This window comes from Atractosteus spatula, chromosome 6, assembly GCF_055471065.1.
Source record: "Atractosteus spatula isolate fAtrSpa1 chromosome 6, fAtrSpa1.hap1, whole genome shotgun sequence".
In the NCBI taxonomy this organism is placed as follows: domain Eukaryota; kingdom Metazoa; phylum Chordata; class Actinopteri; order Semionotiformes; family Lepisosteidae; genus Atractosteus; species Atractosteus spatula.
The window spans coordinates 18,455,574-18,479,599 of record NC_142711.1 but is presented as its reverse complement, the minus strand read 5'-3'; the positions used below and the strand labels follow the sequence as shown (position 1 = coordinate 18,479,599).

Below are 24,026 nucleotides of genomic sequence, written 5' to 3'. Positions count from 1 at the left end.
CTCCACGGTCCCCACGGATTGTCTGCGCTATTACGGTAAAACAACTAAACCATACAAATGTATGCGTTGTAAAGGTCGATAGTTCATATAGATTGAATTGGGTTGGGCTCGCCCTTTTCAAGCGGAGGCAGAGTAAAATACATTGCGCCAGTTCTCTGTGTTATACGGCAGGTCGTAAGGAAGCGGAAGTCAACGCTTTGAGTTTCCCGGCTCCTCTTCCGGTAGAGGCCCAGGTGGCGTGTTTGACGCGGGAAAGGGTCTCCTGTAACACAAGTAATCGCAATTTCCGAAGACATTTTACAACAGGAGTACCGAAAGTCCAAGAAGACTAAGTGCATGTCCTTTCATTTCTTCGCAATCGAAATTAACAGTTAAGAGACGCAGCTGGGGCACCGCAAAGCAACATTTTAAACCCCTTGTTATTTATGCGCTATGTTGTGTTGACTCGGCGTGGTGACTTAGTGAGCGCCGGGAGAGGAGTCGTTGGTTTCGAATCGTGCCGGACACTCGGAGCAGTAACATACCGCACATCGTTGTTGATACAGCCCGTTATTTCACAGCTACAGACATTTGAAGTCTCAGTTTTTAACCCGTAGAGTGTCGCAGTGGAAAAATGGGAGACACTCTGGAATTTAACGAGATCTACCAAGAGGTGAAAGGATCGTGGGTGAGTTACTGACACTGAGTTCTCTCTTCCTCTGCATCTCTGATTGAGAAATATTCAGTGGTGACGAGGGGCTTATAATTTTACTGATGTTTGTAGTCGTAGGATATACTGTATATTCTCTCTCAGTGCAGTGTTAATGTCCTGTAGTGTCCAGTCAGTGTGTCTGGACTGTATTAACCCCTCTCTCTCAGTGCAGTGTTAATGTACTGTAGTGTCCAGTCAGTGTGTCTGTACTGTATTAACCCCTCTCTCTCAGTGCAGTGTTAATGTACTGTAGTTTCCAGTCAGTGTGTCTGGACTGTATTAACCCCTCTCTCTCAGTGCAGTGTTAATGTACTGTAGTGTCCAGTCAGTGTGTCTGGACTGTATGAACCCCTCTCTCTCAGTGCAGTGTTAATGTACTGTAGTGTCCAGTCAGTGTGTCTGGACTGTATGAACCCCTCTCTCTCAGTGCAGTGTTAATGTCCTGTAGTGTCCAGTCAGTGTGTCTGTACTGTATTAACCCCTCTCTCTCTTTCAGAATGATGGTCGTCTGCGTCTCAGTAAGCAGGCTGTGGTGTATAAGAACAGTAAGACTGGGAAGGTGGACAATATCCCTGCGAGTGAGCTGACGGAGTGCGTGTGGCGGCGAGTGTGCCTGGGTCACGGGGTGAAGCTGCTGACCAGCACAGGACACATCTACAAATACGATGGCTTTCGGGAAAGTGTGAGTACACTCGCCAGCCCCCTCACACACGCTGCCAGAGATCGAGGACAGGGATGTTGTGCCGTATGGATTTCATGAGCAGGGTCTGTCTGGCGGAGTCTGTTAGGAGAGATGTCTTGACTGCAATAGAATCACAGGGGTTGTGCTGAGTGTGTGTCTCTAGTACCTCCTATCAGTATCCTGCAACACAAGCATTCTCTCAGTGTACAGCCCAGTGAGAAGACGCACTGTCTCTCTCTCAGTGTACAGCCCAGTGAGAAGACGCACTGTCTCTCTCTCAGTGTACAGCCCAGTGAGAAGACGCACTGTCTCTCTCTCAGTGTACAGCCCAGTGAGAAGACGCACTGTCTCTCTCTCAGTGTACAGCCCAGTGAGAAGACGCACTGTCTCTCTCTCAGTGTACAGCCCAGTGAGAAGACGCACTGTCTCTCTCTCTCAGTGTACAGCCCAGTGAGAAGACGCACTGTCTCTCTCTCTCAGTGTACAGCCCAGTGAGAAGACGCACTGTCTCTCTCTCTCAGTGTACAGCCCAGTGAGAAGACGCACTGTCTCTCTCTCTCAGTGTACAGCCCAGTGAGAAGACGCACTGTCTCTCTCTCATTGTACAGCCCAGTGAGAAGACGCACTGTCTCTCCCTCAGTGTACGGCCCAGTGAGAAGACGCACTGTCTCTCCCTCAGTGTACGGCCCAGTGAGAAGACGCACTGTCTCTCCCTCAGTGTACGGCCCAGTGAGAAGACGCACTGTCTCTCCCTCAGTGTACGGCCCAGTGAGAAGACGCACTGTCTCTCCCTCAGTGTACGGCCCAGTGAGAAGACGCACTGTCTCTCCCTCAGTGTACGGCCCAGTGAGAAGACGCACTGTCTCTCCCTCAGTGTATGGCCCAGTGAGAAGACGCACTGTCTCTCTCTCAGTGTACGGCCCAGTGAGAAGACACACAATTCAATTCAAGGTGCTTTATTGGCATGACCGATGAGTACAATCAGTGTTGCCAAAGCAAAACAAATACAATTAACGTAAAACAAAACATCTACAGACATTTACAATGAAGACACATCATAAAACGTTTACATATGGACATATGGAGCATTATTGGGCTACAGGTTCACTGTTCCTCAGGCTGTTACAGGAGATAACATACTGGGCTGCCAGTTCAACTGAGTTCCCTCCTCCCTCTCCCAGTAGGATTGGGACACTCTCTCATTGTACAGCCCTGTGAGAAGATGCACGCATTAGTTTCCTTCCTATCTGTTATCGGGTTTTGCATTATTATGTACGGTAGACGTTCGTAAACATCAAACATCTAAAGAACACATGTTTATTTGAGAAACAAGATGTCTTAATAGAGCTGCAGTCTTTTCCCAACGGCATCATGTAGCTCTGGAACATGTGAATGATCTCTTCAGAGAAAAGAAAATCATTCAGCAATCCTGGAGCTTTTTGGACCACGTTCAGTGCAACATACAGTCTAACAAGTTGACGTTGTTGTGCACTAACAAGTGGATGAGACCATCTGAGAGTTTTGTGGTGGGTGATTTCTAAGGAAACCCGATTGCTAGTGTACTGGTGCGGGCGGAGCACCTCCATCTGGATCAGAACGGCGAGTCCGCTCTCCCAGGTTGGGAATTGGGGTCCTTCGTGTCCCCCAGGTGCCTGCCTCTCAGTGGGCTCCCTGTAGGTCTGTGGGCCTGGTGGCCCCCTGAGCTGACGTCATGCCCTCTTATGTCCGCAGGACTTTGAGAAAATCTCAGAGTATTTCAAGAACAACTACAGGGTGGAGCTGATGGAGAAGGACCTGTGTGTGAAGGGCTGGAACTGGGGTACAGCCAAGTTCGGAGGTACGCGTTCAGGACAAGTACAGACAGGGTGTCATCACTGTTGTCAATTTCAAACCCTTATGCAGGAGGGTTTAAAGTATGAAAAAATATATACTCAGTGTCTGAATCTGTACCATACTAACCCCTCTCTCTCAGTGCAGTGTTAATGTCCTGTAGTGTCCAGTCAGTGTGTCTGGACTGTATTAACCCCTCTCTCTCAGTGCAGTGTTAATGTCCTGTAGTGTCCAGTCAGTGTGTCTGGACTGTATTAACCCCTCTCTCTCAGTGCAGTGTTAATGTCCTGTAGTGTCCAGTCAGTGTGTCTGAACTGTATTAACCCCTCTCTCTCAGTGCAGTGTTAATGTCCTGTAGTGTCCAGTCAGTGTTTCTGGACTGTATTAACCCCTCTCTCTCAGTGCAGTGTTAATGTCCTGTAGTGTCCAGTCAGTGTGTCTGGACTGTATTAACCCCTCTCTCTCAGTGCAGTGTTAATGTCCTGTAGTGTCCAGTCAGTGTGTCTGGACTGTATTAACCCCTCTCTCTCTCAGGTCCTCTGCTGTCATTCGAGGTCAGTGACAGTCCTGCGTTCGAGGTCCCCCTGTCGAATGTGTCCCAGTGCACTACAGGGAAGAACGAGGTGACTCTGGAGTTCCACCAGAACGATGATGCCGAGGTCTCGCTCATGGAGGTCCGTTTCTACGTGCCCCCCACTGCGGCGGATGACGGGCTGGACCCTGTGGAGGTCTGTCTCTCTCCCTTCTTCTCTGTCTCAGGTCTCTCACTGAGCACACAACAGGTCATAGAGCCGTTTGGTCTTTTGTAGTTAACAGATTCCAGGATCTCGGCTATCAGGCTATCGGCTTCAAACAGCAGTTCCTTGTGTGCTCTACTTAAAATGTATTTCTGCATAGTTTCCATTGGTTCTTTTGTATTTTTGTTTATTTCACTTTTGATTCTGAATAAATCCATTGTGTTATCTTTGCAATTGTCTTTGAGGATTTTGAATGCTTGCGTTAGGTCCCCACATAGTCTTCTCTGTGCAAGACTCAAGAGACTTAGTTCCTTTGGCCTGTCAGTGTGGGACACTCCCTTCAGACTGAAGAGACTCAGTTCCTTCGGCCTGTCAGTGTGGGACACTCCCTTCAGACTGAAGAGACTTCAGTTTATCAGTGTCAGTTTTCCCCACATCTGTACTGTTTTCTATTTAGTAATCAATTCTCAGTCCAAACGTACATATTTCCCTGAATACCTACCGCATTAAACTCAAGGATTGATGTGTCCTGGGAAACACCTCACATGCTCCATGTACAACCATTAAGCTCACTCCTGGGTTCGTTAAGGGCTTCACTCCGCTAGTCCTGTCCACAAGTCAGGAGCAACCCTGTCTTCGCCGTTGCGTGACAGGCCGGGGGGGGTGGGGGGCACCTTCTCCGCCTCCCCCAGCTCAAGCAGGCAAGGGAGGTGCGCTCGTCTCTGGGACGCCTCCCTGCGCCCACCACGGCCTCACCCCTCTCCTCCGTCTCTCCGTCTCTCCCTCTCTCGCAGGCCTTCGCGCAGAACGTGCTCTCCAAGGCCGACGTGATCCAGGCCACGGGCGACGCGCTGTGCATCTTCCGGGAGCTGCAGTGCCTGACCCCCAGGGGGCGCTACGACATCCGCATCTACCCCACCTTCCTGCACCTGCACGGCAAGACCTTTGACTACAAGATCCCCTACACCACCGTGCTGCGGCTCTTCCTGCTGCCCCACAAGGACCAGCGCCAGATGTTCTTCGTGGTGAGCCGGGCGCTCCGGGGGGTCGTGCCGCGCGCATGTGCGTAAGAGGTGGGGACGCGAGCTACACCTGTCTCTTGTGTTTCCCCCCCCACAGATCAGTCTGGACCCCCCCATCAAGCAGGGTCAGACGCGCTACCACTTCCTCATCCTGCTGTTCTCCAAGGAGGAGGACATCTCCCTGACCCTCAACATGAGCGAGTGAGTGCGGCCTGCAGAGGAGGCGCTGTCCCACACCGTTACATTTGTATATTTCGGGGTTAGAAAGAATCGGCCTTGATGAGAGCATTTCGAATCACAATAAAAGTAAAATGTACACAGTAACGTGTAAAAACTTTACAAAAAACTTAATTTTACATCACAAAATAGAGGAAATGTTCAGGTATGCAGTGCTGTATTTTGAGATTCACAAAGAGGCAACAGTTGTCTGCTGCACCACCTGTAGTTATCTGCTCGTACATCTCGTTAGTGACTAGTGAGCAGGAAGGGCTGCTTCACAACACAATTCATGCGAACTCTCGCTCTCGCCCTTAGTGAGACCAGGGGTTTGCAACAAAATGGCGACTTACAGTACTTTCACAGAGTTCACGATTTTGTGCTTAATTTGAACTGTGTAAAATCTCACAAGAGTCAATTGTTACCGAGATTTAATAACAGGTTTGAGAAATTGGGACTGCAGTTCCCCTTTAATCTCTCTTTCCCTTTCCCTCTCTCTACCTCTTTCTCTCTTTCCCTTGTTCTTAATCCATTTCTTTCTCCTCTCTCCCAGGGAGGACGTGGAGAAGCGCTTCGAGGGCAAGCTCAGTAAGAACATGTCCGGCTCTCTGTACGAGATGGTGAGCCGTGTGATGAAGGCGCTGGTCAACAGGAAGATCACCGTGCCCGGAAACTTCCAGGGGTGAGCTCTGCTCTCTTGCTCTGCCGCCCCACGCGGGCCGGACCCTTATCCCTCTTCCTAGAGGACCCGAGCCCCCGCCGCCTCTCCTCTGCAGTCCGAATCCGGTTGGAATTGGTAAAGATGAGGATCTAGGCTGTAGTTTAATGAGGTGAATCGGGGGGCCTCTGCTCTGCGGTCACCTGTTGCAGCTGGTCAAGTCTGCACAGTTGAACAGCACAACGAGACTCACAAACTCACAGACTCACAGCCCATCTAGCCCCATTTGACTGTAAGTAATTGATCCAAGGATCTCATCCTGGAATTTCATGAAGGAAACCAGAAAATCGTTTTCCACTACAGGGTTAAGTAACTTGCTCCATGCTCCCACAGCCCTTTGTGTAAAGAAATGGGCCCTGCTCTGTTTTAAATACTCCCTGGGTCTTGTTTCACTGTTCAGTTTGAAGAAATGTGCTGGGTTGACTTGGTCGCGGTCTTCGAGGGTTTTGAATGTGTCAGGTCCCCTCGTAGTCTTGTGTTCAGCTCTAAAGAGACTCGGTTCCTTCAAGGCCTTGTAAAATTCTGGCTGTAAGAAGCAGGATCGTACTGCTGACCTGCGGCGACTCTCCTCCGTCCCCTCACAGCCACTCGGGGGCGCAGTGCATCACCTGCTCCTACAAGGCCAGCTCGGGGCTGCTGTACCCGCTGGAGCGCGGCTTCATCTACGTGCACAAGCCGCCCGTGCACCTGCGCTTCGACGAGATCGCCTGCGTCAACTTCGCCCGCGGCACCACCACCACCCGCTCCTTCGACTTCGAGATCGAGACCAAGCAGGCCGCCCAGTACACCTTCAGCAGCATCGAGAGGTGAGAGAGCTGCGTGCTCCTTCCGGGAGAAGGGCCCGTGGGCAGGAGGAAGCTGAGCGGCGCCGCCTCTGGGTGCGGGTCGGGCGGCGCCGATCGGAAGGAACGCGTTTTAAATCGGCTTCCGAAGAGAGAGGGCTGGGGAGGCTCACTCTCCCTCGGGCAGAGCCTGCAGTTCTGGAGAAAGAGCTGGCGTCTTGTCACGAAATACCCAGGCTGCCCTCGACGCGGAGGTCTGGAATCAGCTCTGAGGGTCCTTTTCGCTCGACCCCTGCGCCCATCGGCAGTGCTGTGTGAGCAGGATCCTGGCTTCCTGGCCAGCTCACAGGAGCACAGTTCCAGTATAAAACACCGTGTTCTTCAGTAGAACTACCCAAGGATTAAATAACCTCCATTATACAAAAACACTTGTGTATTCACTAGTGAAAGATATTGCAGCCCGCTTAGTTCCAGACTGATCAGTGCAGGGAGAATCGGCACGAACAGAAACAGTGCCTAACCAGACATCGCTGTATAGTACAGTATATATAGAAGTAGAAATTACAGAAAAATCTGAAACTCCTGAGTTTAGTAGTGGAAGTTATTTCAGGAAGCGCTGTGTAAGGGCATGTTGCAAGTTGTGAAGTGGTTTCCGAAGGTTTTACGCGAAGTGGGGTTTGTGCCAAGGCCAGTGTCCCTTCACCCAGGGGCCTGTGAGCTCTGACCTGTGATCTTTCTGTCTTCCAGAGAGGAGTACGGCAAGCTGTTCGACTTCGTCAATGTCAAGAAGCTCAACATCAAGAACAGGGGCTTCAAAGAGGTAGGTAGCTCGAGATTCGCGGTCAGCAGCAGTGCCAGCGTGGTCACTCCTGACAGCCCGTCCTCGTGGGCCCTGTGTCCAGTGTCCAGCTGTGCTGGAATGAGCAGCTGGACACGATACCGTCATGCAGGGCCTGACTCAGACGAGCGTGCGCGTCATGCTGTGACCATGTATGGACGTAGTCTCTCTCTGAGTAACTGTGATAAACATTGGTGTCTTGTTCTTCTGAGATCTTCTTTTAATTTTGTATTTTTCCTTTTTGTTTTGTCCTCTAGAAAAATAAGGTGGGTTCTTGTCCAGAGTACTGGCAAGGGTTTGCGATTAAAGTTGGTGAGGACACTGCATGGTGTGGATTTTTACTGTTTCTTGCAGGGTAATATGGGACTTCTGATCAGCTGGTTATAAAGTCAATCCATTGTAAATGATCATTCAAAACATAAATTTTATTTGGGTAAAATGGTAGTTTATTTTAACCTTTCTTTTATTCACCTCTGTCATATATTTTACTATATTTCCTTATTTCCTGTTCCCTGTCCTGTATAGTAACTTTATCACCTGCTCTATTTCCCTGCTATCTCCATCTCCTCTCACACGTCTCCTGTCCTGTACAGTAGCTGTCTGTATCACCTGCTCTCCTCTCACTGTGTCTCCTCTCCTGTCCTGTACTGTAACTGTCAGTATCACAGTTATTCCCTGTTATGTCCTCTCAGCGTCTCCTGTCGTGTCCTGTAACTGTCTGTATCACTTGCTCTGGTCCCCTGCTGTCTCCTCTGTCACTGTGTCTCCTGTCCTGTACTGTAACTGGCTGTATCACCTGCTCTGTTCCCGTTATCTCCTCTTACTCTGTCTCCTGTCCTGTACTGTAACTGGCTGTATCAGCTGCTCTATTCTCCTGCTATCTCCTCTCACTGTGTCTCCTGTCGTGTCCTGCAACTGGCTGTAACACCTGCTCTGGTCCCCTGCTGTCTCCTCTGTCACTGTGTCTCCTGTCCTGTGCAGTAACTGTGTTTCAGTGTATGCCTGATCTGGTCCCCTGCTGTCTCCTCTGTCACTGTGTCTCCTGTCCTGTGCAGTAACTGTGTTTCAGTGTATGCCTGCTCTGGTCCCCTGCTGTCTCCTCTGTCACTGTGTCTCCTGTCCTGTGCAGTAACTGTGTTTCAGTGTATGCCTGCTCTGGCCCCCTGTGTCTATCTGAATGTCTCCTTGAACTCCATGCGAAGGCCTGTACGGGGATGATTCCAGATAAGATCTCTTGAATCTGAGTGGCTTTGACTTTGTAACCTGCTGATGTGCTTGTGCTGCTGCGAACAGTGGACGTCCTGGACGGACTGGACTGGACTGTGAGTGTGTCGTGTTACTGAAGGCACGGGGAAGGGATTTCTTACTTTGTGCAGGGGTGGAGAAACCAGGGAGTCCCTGTCCGAGAGAGAGCGGAGACAGTCCCGCTCTGCCCTTCTGACTGCGCCGGGGGCTCGTGCTGCGGTCTCTCCAGCACTCAGTCCGTCCGTTCTGCGCAAGTGTGAGGCTTGGCACTGGTCTGTGCCCCGCAGCCGCCATCTGCCAATGTGCCCCTGCAGCCCGTTGCTGCGTCTAGAAACCCCGGACGCGACTTGTCGCGCCCACGTTGGAAAACCGCCTGCCCTCCCTCGCTCTGCCTGCCGTTGCCCTGTCCCACGGCGCGTTGTTGAGAGTCCAGTTCACAGCGAGGTGTCACGCTAACCTCCGCACAGGCGCACGAGAACGATGACGTTCCGCAGCTGGGGGTGTCTACAGGAGGTGACCGAGGGAAGTAATGAGTGTCAATAGAAAATCGGGTGCTGGCAAGCAGATTAGAAACTGTCAGGCCCACCCCCTGTGGCCTGGGAAACTGAGCAGTAACTCTCCCGGGCGTAAGGTTTCCCCATTCCTGTAGGAGTGAGATAGGGTAATTAACTGGGCAGCAGGCAAGAGCTATCAGACCGCACCTGCTTCTGCTATTTACAGTCCCTGCCGATACCCGTGAGGCCCTTGAAACCTTGAAACGGAGACACAGCCACCTGAGAGGGAACAGGGGGAACCTGTCGTAAAATAACCAGACTCCTTGCAGGATTAAATTCCTCCCTAAACACGTGATAACTGAGAATCTTGTCTCCCTGTTTTGATCAAACTTATTTTTGCTTGTTTGAAAGAAGGTTTCTCCACCTTTACACAACTTAATTTGCTGTTTACATTGACACAACAGACTGAGTCTCTCTAGATAAAACTGCGATTATAACCAGACTCCCCTTGCCACTGTCAGAGGAGTGATGCACTCCAGGCTGAGTTGGACTGACTTCACTGTGAGCTGGATGAGTTAACTGAGACTATAATCAGCCTCACACTGACCGCAGTTTGAGACTCTCCATTCTAGACTGGACTTGACTGACTCTACTGAGACCTGGATTAGTTATTAAACCAGATCAGAATCAGGCTCACACTCACGGTGGTCAGAGTGACTCCAAGTTGAACTGGACTGAATTTCCTGTGAGCTTGATTAATTAACTGAGACTATAATCAGTCTCCCATTGACACTGACAGCAGTCTGAGCCAATGATCTTGCTTTGAATATCGAATCTCTGTAACAAAGGAAAGCAATCGTGGGTTTGATTTTTAACAAAGTGATTGATTTTAAGGCTAATTGCTTTGCTTCCAATAATTGTATATGTGCTTTATTAAAGCAGTGTTCATCCATAATGACCCCTGTTTTGTCTGCATTAACAATCCAAGGGAGAGGCAATAAGTTCATAGAACAAGGTGTTCCCACAGAGCTGGACCCCTGGCAAGCCTGAGGCTTGAGGGGGGTGCGCTGGGGAAGACGCTGGTACTGTAGTGAGGTCGTGACCCTGAAGACGTCAGTCGCTCGGCCGGCTTGTAGGTCCCCCTCCACAGGGGCGCTCCGGCAAGGGCGGGCGACTGTGCCGATGGCGCCCCCAGACACGGGCTGTTCCTGGCCGGGGGGCTGTCCTCGTGGTGGTGTGGCGGTGCTCCCGGCGCTGTCCGAGGTCACGGCCAGGAGGGGGCCCCGTGACCTCGGGGTTCTGTGGGACGCTGTCCAGTGTGAGGAGCTGCCCGCGGACCGCGGACGCTGACCCCCGCCGTGCGAGCCTCTGGACCGGAATGGCCATCTCTGTGGTCGTGACCTGTGTTGTGTTGCCATCGGTCTGAGGAGGCCTGGCCACGGGCACGTCCTGCAGACTGCCTGGACTGTGAGCTGGATTAGTTAACAACTGAGATTATAATCAGACTCACACGGACAGAGCAGTCTGAGACACTCTAGACTGGACTGTGAGCTGGGTTAGTTAACAACTGAGATTATAATCAGACTCACACGGACAGAGCAGTCTGAGACACTCTAGACTGGACTGTGAGCTGGGTTAGTTAACAACTGAGATTATAATCAGACTCACACGGACAGAGCAGTCTGAGACACTCTAGACTGGACTGTGAGCTGGGTTAGTTAACAATTGAATTTATAATCAGACTCACGGACAGAGCATTCTGAGATATTCTAGACTGGACTGACTGTACTGTGAGCTGGATTAGTAGAGATTATAATTAGACTCGCACTTACAGTCTGAGATACTCTAGACTGGACTGTAATCTGGATAAATTATTAACTGAGATTATAATCGCTCACACTGACACTGACAGCAGTCTTGAGAGGCTGCTGGATGGTCTGAACTGGGTTGATTTTGCTGTGAGTTTGTTTTTTAACTGGGATTATAATCAGACTCACACTGACAGCAGTCTGAGCCTCTCCAGACTTTTCTGTTTTAACTCTGAACTGGATTAGTTGTTAATGGAGATTATAATCAGACTCACACTGATAGAACAGTCTGAGATGCTCCAGGCTGTACTGGACTGACTTTACTGTATGATTACTTAACTGAGATTATAATCAGACTCTGTTGACACTGACAGAGCAGTCTGAGCCTTCTTAGACTGTACTGACTTGACTGTGAGCTGGACTGTCTTTAATTTGGACACCTCCTGCAGAGATGTGCTGTGTCCGTCCAGCACGGACGGTTTGAAGAAGTGGACTGAGCTCCCCTTGACCCTTGCATGAAGTACCTTGTTGTATAAAGTTATTGTCTTACCCTGGTTATATTAACTTCATGTGTTGCTTATGTGGGAAAACGCTCTCACTGAGTGATGTATGTGCCTTGTCTCAGGAAGAGCTGCTGTTTGTTTCTAGATGTGATAGCTCTGTCTCAGAGCTCAACTCAATATCGCGGTGAGTCCAGATTAACACTGAGAGCCCCAGTCTGCCTCCAGGATTGTGGATCAGAGGACTGAACTGCCTGAGCTACTGTCTCACTGAATCATTCAGGTTAACACTGATCTGCAGCCCCTGACTGAAGGAAGGATTGGGGCTCTCAGATTGGAATAATCCAGTGATAGTTTATTATTTCAAGAGCCAGACTCTCCAGATTCCCTTATTAAACCCCTGTGTAGTGTTTAAAGAGCCAGACTCTCCAGATTCCCTTATTAACCCCCCTGTGTAGTGTTTAAAGGGCGAGACTCTCCAGATTCCCTTATTAACCCCCCTGTGCAGTTTAAAGAGACAGACTCTCCAGATTCCCTTATTAAACCCCTGTGCAGTGTTTAAAGAGACAGACTCTCCAGATTCCCTTATTAAACCCCTGTGTAGTGTTTAAAGAGCCAGACTCTCCAGATTCCCTTATTAAACCCCTGTGCAGTGTTTAAAGAGCCAGACTCTCCAGATTCCCTTATTAAACCCCTGTGCAGTGTTTAAAGAGCCAGACTCTCCAGATTCCCTTATTAACCCCCCTGTGCACTGTTTAAAGGGTCAGACTCTCCAGATTCCCTTATTAACCCCCCTGTGCAGTGTTTAAAGAGCCAGACTCTCCAGATTCCCTTATTAACCCCCCTGTGTAGTGTTTAAAGGGCGAGACTCTCCAGATTCCCTTATTAACCCCCCTGTGCAGTGTTTAAAGAGCCAGACTCTCCAGATTCCCTTATTAACCCCCCTGTGCAGTGTTTAAAGAGACAGACTCTCCAGATTCCCTTATTAAACCCCTGTGTAGTGTTTAAAGAGCCAGACTCTCCAGATTCCCTTATTAAACCCCTGTGCAGTGTTTAAAGAGCCAGACTCTCCAGATTCCCTTATTAAACCCCTGTGCAGTGTTTAAAGAGCCAGACTCTCCAGATTCCCTTATTAACCCCCCTGTGCAGTGTTTAAAGAGCCAGACTCTCCAGATTCCCTTATTAACCCCCCTGTGCACTGTTTAAAGAGCCAGACTCTCCAGATTCCCTTATTAACCCCCCTGTGTAGTGTTTAAAGGGCGAGACTCTCCAGATTCCCTTATTAACCCCCCTGTGCAGTTTAAAGAGACAGACTCTCCAGATTCCCTTATTAAACCCCTGTGTAGTGTTTAAAGAGCCAGACTCTCCAGATTCCCTTATTAAACCCCTGTGTAGTGTTTAAAGAGCCAGACTCTCCAGATTCCCTTATTAAACCCCCTGTGCAGTGTTTAAAGAGCCAGACTCTCCAGATTCCCTTATTAACCCCCCTGTGCACTGTTTAAAGAGCCAGACTCTCCAGATTCCCTTATTAACCCCCCTGTGTAGTGTTTAAAGGGCGAGACTCTCCAGATTCCCTTATTAACCCCCCTGTGCAGTTTAAAGAGACAGACTCTCCAGATTCCCTTATTAAACCCCTGTGTAGTGTTTAAAGAGCCAGACTCTCCAGATTCCCTTATTAAACCCCTGTGTAGTGTTTAAAGAGCCAGACTCTCCAGATTCCCTTATTAACCCCCCTGTGCACTGTTTAAAGAGCCAGACTCTCCAGATGTGTTTTTATGTGCTGTAGCCTGGGAATGAAGAGGGAGTCGAGGTGTTAGGGAGTCGAAGAAGCCTGTTGCCCAGTCCGATGGGTTTTTGCGGTGCCGGTAAGCATTCGCACTCCCTCATACGTCTGGTTTGTCGCGGTTTCAGGGCATGAAGGGCAACGACAACGTGTACTCGGACTCCGATGATGACCAGCACGATGCCTACCTGGAGAGGATGAAGGAGGAAGGGAAGATCCGGGAGGAGGCGGCCAACGACAGCAGCGACGAATCGGGAGAGGAGACCGGTGAGTGACGGGCCAGGGGGCCAATCGGAGCTGAGGATTGTGTGCGCGAGGTTGTGCAGTTGTTGCATGCATGCAGCACCTGATAAATTAACAGCTCTAACGCACTCTGGATTTGACTCACAAAATCTGCTCAAATTTCGTCTGTAAAATCAGAGATGCCCCGAATTTCCCCATGGAAATGCACAAACAAAAAACCAAGATGAAGAGAAATACTAAATGGGAATTTTAAATTCTGGAGTATCGCTGGTGCCCTACAGGGGTGGGTCGATTGTGATGGGTGTGTTTTTGCACCTGTCAGATGCATCTGAGTTTTTTTTACAGAAGTTTTACAACACGTCAAATGAGTTTGTGTGTTCATGATAAAAATAGTTTTCGTTAACTGTGTTGATTGCAGTTTCCTTCTGAATCTTTTAACTAATTTTAAGGTATATGAGACATTAAAGTTATATTATGTGTAACTATACTGTATGTAACTACTATTTATGATGTTTATACTATATATAGCTATACCATAGATATGATCAGGCTGAAAAAACCTCATTTGAGATTTCACAGCCACTTGGCAGTAATGGACACCCCTAACCTTTACCCGTTATGAGTCCGATGGCCGGTAGAGCTCCTTAAATCGGGGGACTGTTCAGGGGCAGGGGGTGCATTTAACAGCAGAGGCAGCGGGAGATAAGAAGGACACGGAAGTGTTACTGCCCTGACAGCACTGTACCCAAGTTAGGCAGGTCGTCTCCGAGACCTGGGGGAGGTGAATAACAGTGGGATTCCCAGGAGACAGTGGGCTGCACTGCGAATCGGCACCCGAGCTCCTGCGGGAGGACGGGGCTGAGATCCGAGGCACAGCCAGGCTGCCAGTGAACACGGGGGTCACGTCGGAGGGGCGGGGCCCCCGTCGACAGTGACGGGAAGTGAGGTCGTCTTCGGCAGAAAGCGCCGCCCGTCGTTCTCACGTGCGTTGTGTTCTGGGCTTTCCCTTCCAGACGAGTCCTTCAATCCCGGAGAAGAGGACGAGGACATCGCGGAGGAGTGAGTACTCGTTGTAGTCGTCAGTGGGGTAATGAGCGAGCGTCGCTCTGTTCCGGGGTCCTCCTGACCCTCTGCTCTGTCCCCCGCTCCCCCCCCGCAGGTATGACAGCAACGCCTCGGCCAGCGACAGCAGCGCGGACGACGGGGAGAACGACAGCGAGGCCGAGAAGGAGAGGCCTCCCAAGAAGGTCAAGGTGGAGAAGGAGAAGAAAGTGTCGAAGCCCCGGAAGAAGGAGGTGAGAGGGCGAGTGGGGGCGCCCCGGGGGACGAGGGGCCCCGTTCTTCCCAGGTCCGAGCCGGCTGTGTGGGCTGAAGGGGTTCCTCTGGTTCTGTCAGGGCAGGAGGCTTTGCCTCGATATGGCCCTCCCTCGGTCAGGACAAGGGGTAGCCGCCGGCAGGGTCATGACAGCAACCCGAAGCATTTGCATGCTGGGAGTCACGCCAACCCTCTCTGATTTGGTCCAGTCTGGCAAGACGGCCAAATACCCCCTCTCAGTTCGGACCCGTTTCATGTTCTCATGTTAACGGACTTTGCCCATCTGGCCCGTTTGCTCGTTAGCAGGTAATTCATGACAGGTCTCATCAAGTTTTTTCTTACAAGAACCCAGGGTATCGCCTTCAATAACATCGCTTGGCAGCTTGTTCCACACTCCCGCCATGCTTTGTGTAAAGAAGTGCCACCTGTTCTCGGTTTGAAATTCACTCCCACACCTTGCGTGTTTCACTGAAGAAGTTGGAAAGTCGCCAGGAGTGTGAGTGTTCAGTTTTGTTTGGCATTATTAACTGGGTGTCTGCCTCGCCTGTCTCCCTGCCTCCCTCTTCTCAGAGCAAGAAGGCGAAGGACACCGGCGCCCCCAAGAGGCCGATGAGTGCCTACATGCTGTGGCTGAACGCCAGCCGGGAGCGCATCAAGGCAGAGAACCCAGGCATCAGCGTCACGGAGATCTCTAAGAGGGCCGGGGAGATGTGGAAGAGCCTGGGCAAGGACAAGAAGGAGGTGTGTCCTTCTCCGTCTGTGTGCAGTGTGTCTCTCTCTCAGTGCAGTGTTAATGTCCTCTAGTGTCCAGTCAGTGTGTCTGGACTGTACTAACCCCTCTCTCTCAGTGCAGTGTTAATGTCCTGGAGTGTCCAGTCAGTGTGTCTGGACTGTATTAACCCCTCTCTCTCAGTGCAGTGTTAATGTCCTGTAGTGTCCAGTCAGTGTGTCTGGACTGTATTAACCCCTCTCTCTCAGTGCAGTGTTAATGTGCTGTAGTGTCCAGTCAGTGTGTCTGGACTGTATTAACCCCTCTCTCTCAGTGCAGTGTTAATGTCCTGTAGTGTCCAGTCAGTGTGTCTGGACTGTATTAACCCCTCTCTCTCAGTGCAGTGTTAACGTGCTGCCTCTCTAAAATGTACTTCTCTTTCTCAGGAATGGGAGCAGAAAGCAGGGGAGGCGAAGAGAAACTATGAGAAAGCTCTGAAGGAGTACAAGGAGAGTGGTGGTGGTGCCCCAGCTTCCAGCAAGAAGTAAGTGTGGAATGCAGTAGTACCAGTGCCTGATGCTTCTCATGTCGCTCGTTGCCCAAAGTGTCATTGGAGCTGGGCTGGTGGCTCCTGGATTGCAGAGAAGTCAGAGTGAAGGCATCATGGCCAGGAGGGTGTTGAGTTGACAGGCTCAGTAACCACAGTCTGGACACACTGACTGACTTCTGTCTGACACAGACATTCCCTCACACACCCGGACACTTGAACTGGAATGCTCCCCTACAAAGACAATGCACACTGGCTGAGTCTGGACTGTCCAGAGAGGACAAGCTGAGTGACCACAGCCTAGACATAGAGAGTGGACACAGGGAGACCTGACTGTCCAGGGAGGACAGGCTCAGTGCGTACAGCCTGGACATAGAGACTAGAGACTAGACACAGACAGACCTGACTGTCCAGGGAGGACAGGCTCAGTGACCACAGCCTGGACATAGAGAGTGGACAATGACAGACCTGACTGTCCAGGGAGGACAGGCTCAGCCTGGACATGGAGAGTGGACACAGACTGACCTGACTGTCCAGGGAGGACAGACTCAGTGAGTACAGCCTGGACATGGAGAGTGGACACAGACAGACCTGCCTGTCCAGAAAGGACAGGATCAGTGACCACAGCCTGGCCATAGAGACTGGAGACAGACAGACCTGACTGTCCAGAGAGGACAGACTCAGTGAGCACAGCCTGGAATGACACTGGGGGAGATAGGTGGCTGGAGAATTGTTCCCGTTCTGCTTGCCTGACGCCGCCCTGCTGTCCCGCTCGTGTCTCTGCTCAGAGAGGGCAAGAAGAAGGGCAAGTCGGAGGAGAAGAAGCCAGCGAAGAGCGTGGGCGCGTCGGCCGCCGACAGGGAGAAGGGCAGCGAGAGCTTCAAGAGCCGAGAGTTCATCTCCAGCGACGAGAGCTCCTCCGACTCCGACCACGGCAAGGGCAGCAAGGCGCAGGTGAGGGGGCGCACCGCCCCGGGGCAGTCGTTCCATCTGCTGTCAGCCAGTGCAGTTATACACCCCCCCCCCCCCCCCCTTTGCCAAAGTGCGGTCCTCCAGGGCAGCTGTGCTCCCTGCGTGAAGATGCCGAGACGTCTGGTCTGGCCTGTGCTGTGTTTCAGGTGGCCTGTAGGGCGATTGGTCTGCCACCCCTGTGAGTCATTTAGACCAGCCTGTAGGGCAATTGATCTGCCCTCCCCTAAGGGGTATTTAGACTGCAGGACAGCTGGGTTTGGGGCAAGTTTGTTTTAAGTTGGGAAAGACGCAGGTAGCCTGACACACCAGAAGCAGCAGGGGGCGCCGTTTCTCCATCATGAAGCCAGCCAGCCAGGGGGTCCAGGTGAGAGGAGGAAGATTGCAGTGTTTCTCGCTGTGTCGTGCGCCCTGCTTCTCAGTGGCTCTGCGTGTCATGGGGGACTTATTCAGGGTGACGCTGAGAGCATCTCCCACCCCCAGGCACAGGAGGGTTTGTGGGGTACAGTGGGGCCCTGCCATAGTGGCCTGAGTCGGAAGTTTTTTAGGGTCCTGTGGAAAGAGCCCATTTACACTGGGAGCTGTTTGGCTCACGAGCGTTTCCTGCTCGGCGATTGAAGAGTCCAAGCTTGTGCTTTTTGGTATTTTTTTAAATATTTTTTTCTTTTTAGCATTAATTTTGATGCTGGTTTGTCAAATATTTGACTTAGTTTTTGTGTAGCCAAATGTATGCCTGTTTTCTGGCTTGATACGAGGTGTTTAGGACTTTGTACAGTAGTCTCAGAATATTTAGGACTGGTTAAAGTTGTACAGATGGCTAGGCACGTGTCTTCGTGCTGGTGTGCTCTCTTGATGTCGAGCGTGGTCTAACTGTGTGTGGTCGGAGAGAGGCATTTGAGGCACTAACACAGGAAGGGTCCAGGTCGGTGATGGCGTAGTCCACCACACTGCTGCCCGGAGCTGAGCTGTAGGTGAACCTGCCTGAAGAGTCCCCTCTAGTCCTGCCGGTGACGATGTACAGGCCCAGCCCTTGACAGAGCTGGAGCAGCTCGCGCCCGGTGCTGGTTGACCGTGGTGTCATGGCTACACCTGTGTGAGGTGACTGGAGGGGATTGTCCGAGTACGTGAGTGTTTCCCTGTGTGCTAGTGAAGTCAGCCAGTGTGCCTGTTTGTGTGTTGAGGTCACCACACAGCAGCACGTGTGGTTCCCTGGCTCTGGAAATGGCAGATCTCTCCGTGGAAACCGGAGAGAATTTCCTCTCTGGAATATGAAGAACGTGCAGATTAGTCTGCCTGTTCTGAGCATGAGCCATGACGCCCCTGTCTTTACAGGCTGTATTGAGTCACTGAGCTCCTCTCTGTACCACACAATGGTCCCCCCGTTGTCCCAGCCCTGGGTAATTCAGGGGGTGATCGCCCTGTATCCTGGGGGACAGCGTGGGCCGTGTCTGCTCGGCACCACGTCTCCTGTAGGAACATGATCTCTGTTCTTTCTGTATTCTTAATAAACTCTGGGTCCGGGCTCCTCAGCCTGGATTTCGAGGAGCCCAGGCCCTGAATGTTCCACGTACTGATGGTAAGAGAGCTCATTCTGGCTTTAGAACTTTTTATTTTATTGTTTTCTGGAACAGCAGCAAGCTAGTGTAGAGTTAGTGCTGTCAGCAACACTTTATAGACTCAGTACTGATTTGTGTTGTTATCATGGTTCATTCTTATTAGTAATGCTCTATGGGGTGTGTGTGTGGGCTGTCCTGGTGGTTTATGTGCTGGTGTCGGAGCTCGTGAGCCGAGTGCAGATGTAGCTCAGGGGGGTGCTGTATCTCTTCGGGCTCAGAGCTGGTTCTGCCCGCGGTGCTGGCTGCAGCCGCAGTGTAGCTGGACTGGACGGGCTCGGTCCAGTCCTGCTGCTGAGCTGCGTGAGGGCGGTGCTGTATACTCCTGGTCCTGGTTTGGTTCTGTTGCTGAGCTGGGTCAAAGCTATGATGTGTAGTACTGGTCCTGGCCTGGCTGTGTGCTGTGTACTATGTAGGTCCAGATTGTCTTTGTTTGCACCCAGCCAGCAGCCTGGAGGTGTGCCCAGTGTGGTGTCCTTCAGTGTTCTGGTGAAGAACCCGATGGCCTGTTTCTTGAGGCGTACTTGGTTGTGCAGGTACTGGGTCCCCAGGGTTGGGTGGTGATTCAGGTGGATGTTGGGGAGCAGAGCACAGCACTTTCTGGATCATGTCTTTTCATGGCAGCAGGGTGGAGATCACGACTCTGGTAGAGCCTGTCTGGCAGCACAGGAGTTCCCTCACTCCACTCTCCTGAGGACTGGGCCACCTGCTCTTGATGGGTCCCCCGGTTGCTGGGGCCACTGTGTGTGATGATGTGTCCCCTCTCTCTCCCACAGGGCTCAGATGAGGAGGAGATCGCAAGTACTCCCCCCAGCTCTGAGGAGTCTGGATCCGACTGAACCCAACCTCGTTAACCAATTAACTGGACTCATTAACCAATGAGAGGAAAAGTGACCAAGACGGACCCAAGCATCACGCAGGCAGAACACACTCTGCTTTTTCTTCTGTAAATAGTGATTTGTAGGCTTGTATTTGTTGCTGAAGTGACTCAAGTTTAGTCTTTGAAAGTTCGAATGACTGAAGTCAGAGATTAAGCCCATTCCTCAAGATTTATTTGAATTTTTTCAATTTTGTTTGATTACGCTATTTTTTTCCTAAGAAGGTTCTCGGCCATTTTTCGAGCGTGCTGTTCTTTCAGAGCACACCTCTGGAAAATGCGTACTCATTAAAACCTCTAGTGTTTCTGGACATCCTGTACTTTCAGCTTGAGTACAGTGTTTTATAGGATTCTTTCATCTGGAAGAGAAAATAAAATACATTTCCCATGATTCTGACTGCTAGGTATGAGAGCAGAAAAACTACACTTCCCATGCTTCCTGCCCATGGGCATGAGGACAGAGAAGAACTATCTGATGGGTGTGATCTGCTGATTGGAGAGGGTAACTGTAATGATCCTTTGGATTTGAAAGGGATGTGAAGTCTGTGCTCCAGTACCATGAAAATCCATGCTTCTGTGAACCATTCTGTTTTTGGCATTGTGTGCAAATGCAGATATTGGATTCCAGGGGAGGTAGTGTACTTTATACAGATACAGTAGTATTAACTTAGACCTCCCTTGAGCTCTTGTGATTTCTTTTTGTGACCCAGACTCTTATCACTATATCCTAGTGTACCCTGGATGATGTAGTCCTTAGAAACATTCGAGAGGACTGCAAATCCCACTTGTTTGGCACCCCTTTACAAATGTGCTTTCAATGCAGTGTAGCATGGGAACTGTAGTTCTCGTTAATCTGGGGATCAAGTCTGTGAGGACAGGTTGAAGATGAGACTGTATGTTGCATGAAGGCCATTTGCTTGTACTTCTGTGCTGTGGATGCCTAATGTGCCTTGCTGAAGTGTGGGAATTGTAGTTTATTTTTTATTTTGCCTTCCAGCCTCTTACAACTCTCTAGTCTGTAGTGCGAAAACCGACTATCAGGATTTCACACTTACATTTTCTACAAAGAACTGACTTGTCTTTTCCCTGACACAGGCCCTCTTTTGCCCGGCCTTCTATGTTAATGTGTGAGACATGCACACAACAGGACAGGAGACACAACAAGAGAGAAAAGAGATCACAGAATCCCTCAGTAATCAACACAACAGGACGGGAGACACATTGTGAGAGAGAGATCACAGAGAATCCATCAATAATAAACACAACAGGACAGGAGACACAGAGAGATCACCGAAAATCTGACAGTAATAAACGCACACGAGGACGCCAGAGACAGAGGAGAAAAGAGCTTGAATTAGAATAGACTACAGAATAGAGTTGAAGTCTAGAGATCTTATTGTCAAGTTGAAACCATGTGGAATGGTTTGTTTTTGTGTACTGGCTCAAATCAATAAACATTTTGTATAAAAAGGATATCCTGGTTTATGTAGTTTTTCTTCTTAATTGATCACTTTTCTTTTACTCCGAATTTAAATGCGGGGCCCTACAGTGCATCACAGAAAGCCATGTTTTTCAAAAGTTAAATCCCTGTCACAGCTACCCATCATTCCAGTACAGACTGGCACAGACATACCAGGGCACAGTACAGGCCCACCTGTACAGACTGGCACAGACATACCAGGGCACAGTACAGGCCCACCTGTACAGACTGGCACAGACATACCAGGGCACAGTACAGGCTGGCATGCTGCATGGCTGTTGTCTTGCTCTTCCTCTTCCTCTGTGGGATCAGGATGATGGGAAGCTGCAGCCTGATCCCTCCTCTCCTCCAGCCTGCCCGCCCAGTTGTCTCACCCTGTGTCTCCTGAGCAGACTCAGCCAGCTCCACCGGACAATGAAGTACAGAGCTTCCAAAGCAATACAAACCAGAAGACATTTACAATAAAAACATTATTATGATGTATTTTGTCAGGGTCTGTTGTGTGTCAGATACTCACCTAGTTTGTTTTGTCTTTTTAGGGTCCTGTAGCATTCCAGCTTGTGTGTGTCCCAGTGGGTGAGGTAGTGTTGTCTGCCTTGTGTTGTGATTTCATGCTGTTTAAGCAGTGCTGTCCTGAGGCTGGCTGGTGTCAGTGAGCTTCAGGACCAGCTGGCTGGGGGGGCTCTTCTCTGAGCTCAGCTCCTGGCAACATGGAAGTAAGGAGAAGCAAGAGATCCCTAAGCTCAAAGAAATCACCTGAGCAAAAGGAGAAACGGAGACAAATAATGGCTTCTGAAAACTCAAGTGAAAACTGTCAAGTACAGTGATAGCAGTTTTCTAAACTGAAAAGTGTAAATAGCAGTATTTTGTGTAAGAATAAAAAAAAATGTATATTTGTGGTGGTGGAAATTCTGGTCACTGTTTCTCAGGTGTAACTGATATTTGATTGCTCTCTTCTGTGTATTGATTAACAATGAGCATTGGCCTGATTCTGGCCTGCTTGTGTTGTTAGGTGTTTTTCTGTGCACAGCGATGATGTTTCTACAGAACTCTGTGTGCAGGGCGTCTATGGGGTGTTTGTCCCATTGAGTGTAATCCAGGTCTGTGAGGGGACCCCACACTTCACTGCCGTATAGAGCAAAGGGTTGGGTTAAACTTTCAAATCATTGTAGGTAGATTTTGTATGGGGGGTTGATGTTGTAGTGCCTCCTTCTAAAGGCATAGAGAGCCCTGCTCACCTCCTTTTGCTGTCGGGTCGAATGCCCTTAAGTGCTGATCTCCTGACTCCTCCCTCTCTGCTGCAGTGTCAGCTCAGTGGAGAGCAGTTGGCCATGTCAGTGGAAGCTGAGTGCTCCTGGTTAGACTCGGCTGGGAGGTGGAGCAGGTCTCTGAACGGTTTAGAGCCCTCTCCTCTGCCAGTCTCTTCGTGGTCTGACCAGAGCTGCTCAGTCTATCCAGCCCCCTCCCTCCGTCGGGTCCGAAGGTGCCGAGGAGGTAGAGGAGCACAGCAGTACCAACAGGCAAGACGGTCGCTCCCCTCCTCACCCCTGGCTCTCTGGCGCCACGTCCTGCGTCGTCTTCCTGGGACCGGGTTCTGTCTTCATCCTATGAGGTGATGGACTAAAGATGTGCAAAGAGTGTGAAGTGTTAAGTAAACAAAGTGTTCAGGTAGTGCAGGCTGTAGAAATGTCCAGTCAGTGCTGTGTTCGGCCTACAGGGGACTGAAGTGTTAATTTGAAACAGCCGCTCTTTCTTGTCTGAGCTGTAACACAATCCTAATGACACCCCACTCACTTCTAAAGTGATTTGACATTACAATCAGATCAACCGGCTATTTACAGTCTATTAACTCTCTGCCTCACCATCCCCCTCTTTCTCTATCTCTCCATCCCTCTGTCTTCTCCTCTCTCTCTCCATCCCTCACTCTCCTCCTCTATTTCCTCTCACCATCACATTTGTTCTAATTATTTCAGTCTTCCTCTGTTCCTCAGGCTGTGACAGGAGATCACATACTGGGCTGCCAGTTCACCTGAGTTCCCTCCTCCCTCTCCCAGTAGGATTGGAACCTGTTCTGATTCTGGCAGGTGTGGGAACTCTGGGATTAGATGTGTAAGTTTAGGGAAGAATGATTCTCTAATCCCAGAGTATCTGTCACAGTGCAGTAGGAAGTGCACCCCTGTCTCTATTTCTCCCCGCTGGCAGTGGGAGCACAGCCTGTCCTCTCTGGGCAGCCAGGTCTGTCTGTGTCCAGTTTCTATGGTCAGGCTGTGGTCACTGAGCCTGTCCTCTCTGGGCAGCCAGGTCTGCCTGTGTCGCCCAGTTTCTACGGCCAGGCTGTGGTCACTGAGCCTGTCCTTCGTCAGGGTCTGGGTCACTATCCCTCACTCTGTCTCACCATCCCTCTTTCTCTCCTCTATCTCCTCTCACCATCACATTTGTTCTAATTATTTCAGTCTTCCTCTGTTCCATTAGGCTGCGACAGGAGATCACATACTGGGCTCCAGCTCTGCTGAGTTTCCTCCCCCAGTAGGACTGGAAGCTGAAGATACCGAGTGACACTGGATTTTAAAGACTTTTTTCAGGTCCCTTCATCTTGCTCTTCTCTGGCCTGATTCCAGAGCAGCTATATCTTCCCTATAATGTGATGACAAAAACTTTTCACAGGATTCTAAATGACGCCTTACTAGTGTGTTATTTGAGTTTAACACTTTTCTTTATTTAAATTCTATATTTTTAACTCTGTATCCCAGCATTTTGTTGCCCTTTTCGGTTCCCTTGTCAGTTTCATTGTCAGGAAGATGATGTGAATGATATCTCAACATAAGCACCTCAGTCATTTTCACCAGTAGCCTCTTCTAGTCTCAGTTTTGCATTTCTACACTTGTCTAGACTGAAGCTCATGTCCCTGGTGTCTCTCAGCCCGAGGG

General features: G+C 50.2%; 1 protein-coding gene across 1 annotated transcript; it reads left to right on the top strand.

Annotated features, from left to right (window-relative positions):
- The first annotated feature begins 184 nt into the window (after window positions 1-184).
- Window positions 185-21,089, top strand: LOC148832573 (FACT complex subunit SSRP1-like). Its single transcript, XM_088918739.1, has 16 exons — window positions 185-667; window positions 1,188-1,373; window positions 3,105-3,210; window positions 3,738-3,931; window positions 4,735-4,965; window positions 5,060-5,163; window positions 5,732-5,860; window positions 6,481-6,702; window positions 7,426-7,498; window positions 13,475-13,613; window positions 14,603-14,648; window positions 14,749-14,884; window positions 15,475-15,645; window positions 16,060-16,157; window positions 16,949-17,114; window positions 19,519-21,089. Exons 1-16 carry the CDS (start codon window positions 614-616, stop codon window positions 19,579-19,581), a joined length of 2,118 nt encoding a protein of 705 aa, XP_088774865.1. The 5' UTR covers window positions 185-613; the 3' UTR covers window positions 19,582-21,089.
- Window positions 21,090-24,026: the final 2,937 nt, after the last annotated feature.

What these genes read in the sequence shown, in the direction of transcription:
- LOC148832573 (XM_088918739.1), top strand. Translation starts at nt 614, where the DNA reads ATGGGAGACACTCTGGAATTTAACGAGATCTACCAAGAGGTGAAAGGA. An exon ending in ACGGGCTGGACCCTGTGGAG is followed by an intron (nt 3,932 to 4,734) that starts GTCTGTCTCTCT and finishes CCTCTCTCGCAG; the next exon opens with GCCTTCGCGCAGAACGTGCT. An exon ending in GTGCCCGGAAACTTCCAGGG is followed by an intron (nt 5,861 to 6,480) that starts GTGAGCTCTGCT and finishes GTCCCCTCACAG; the next exon opens with CCACTCGGGGGCGCAGTGCA.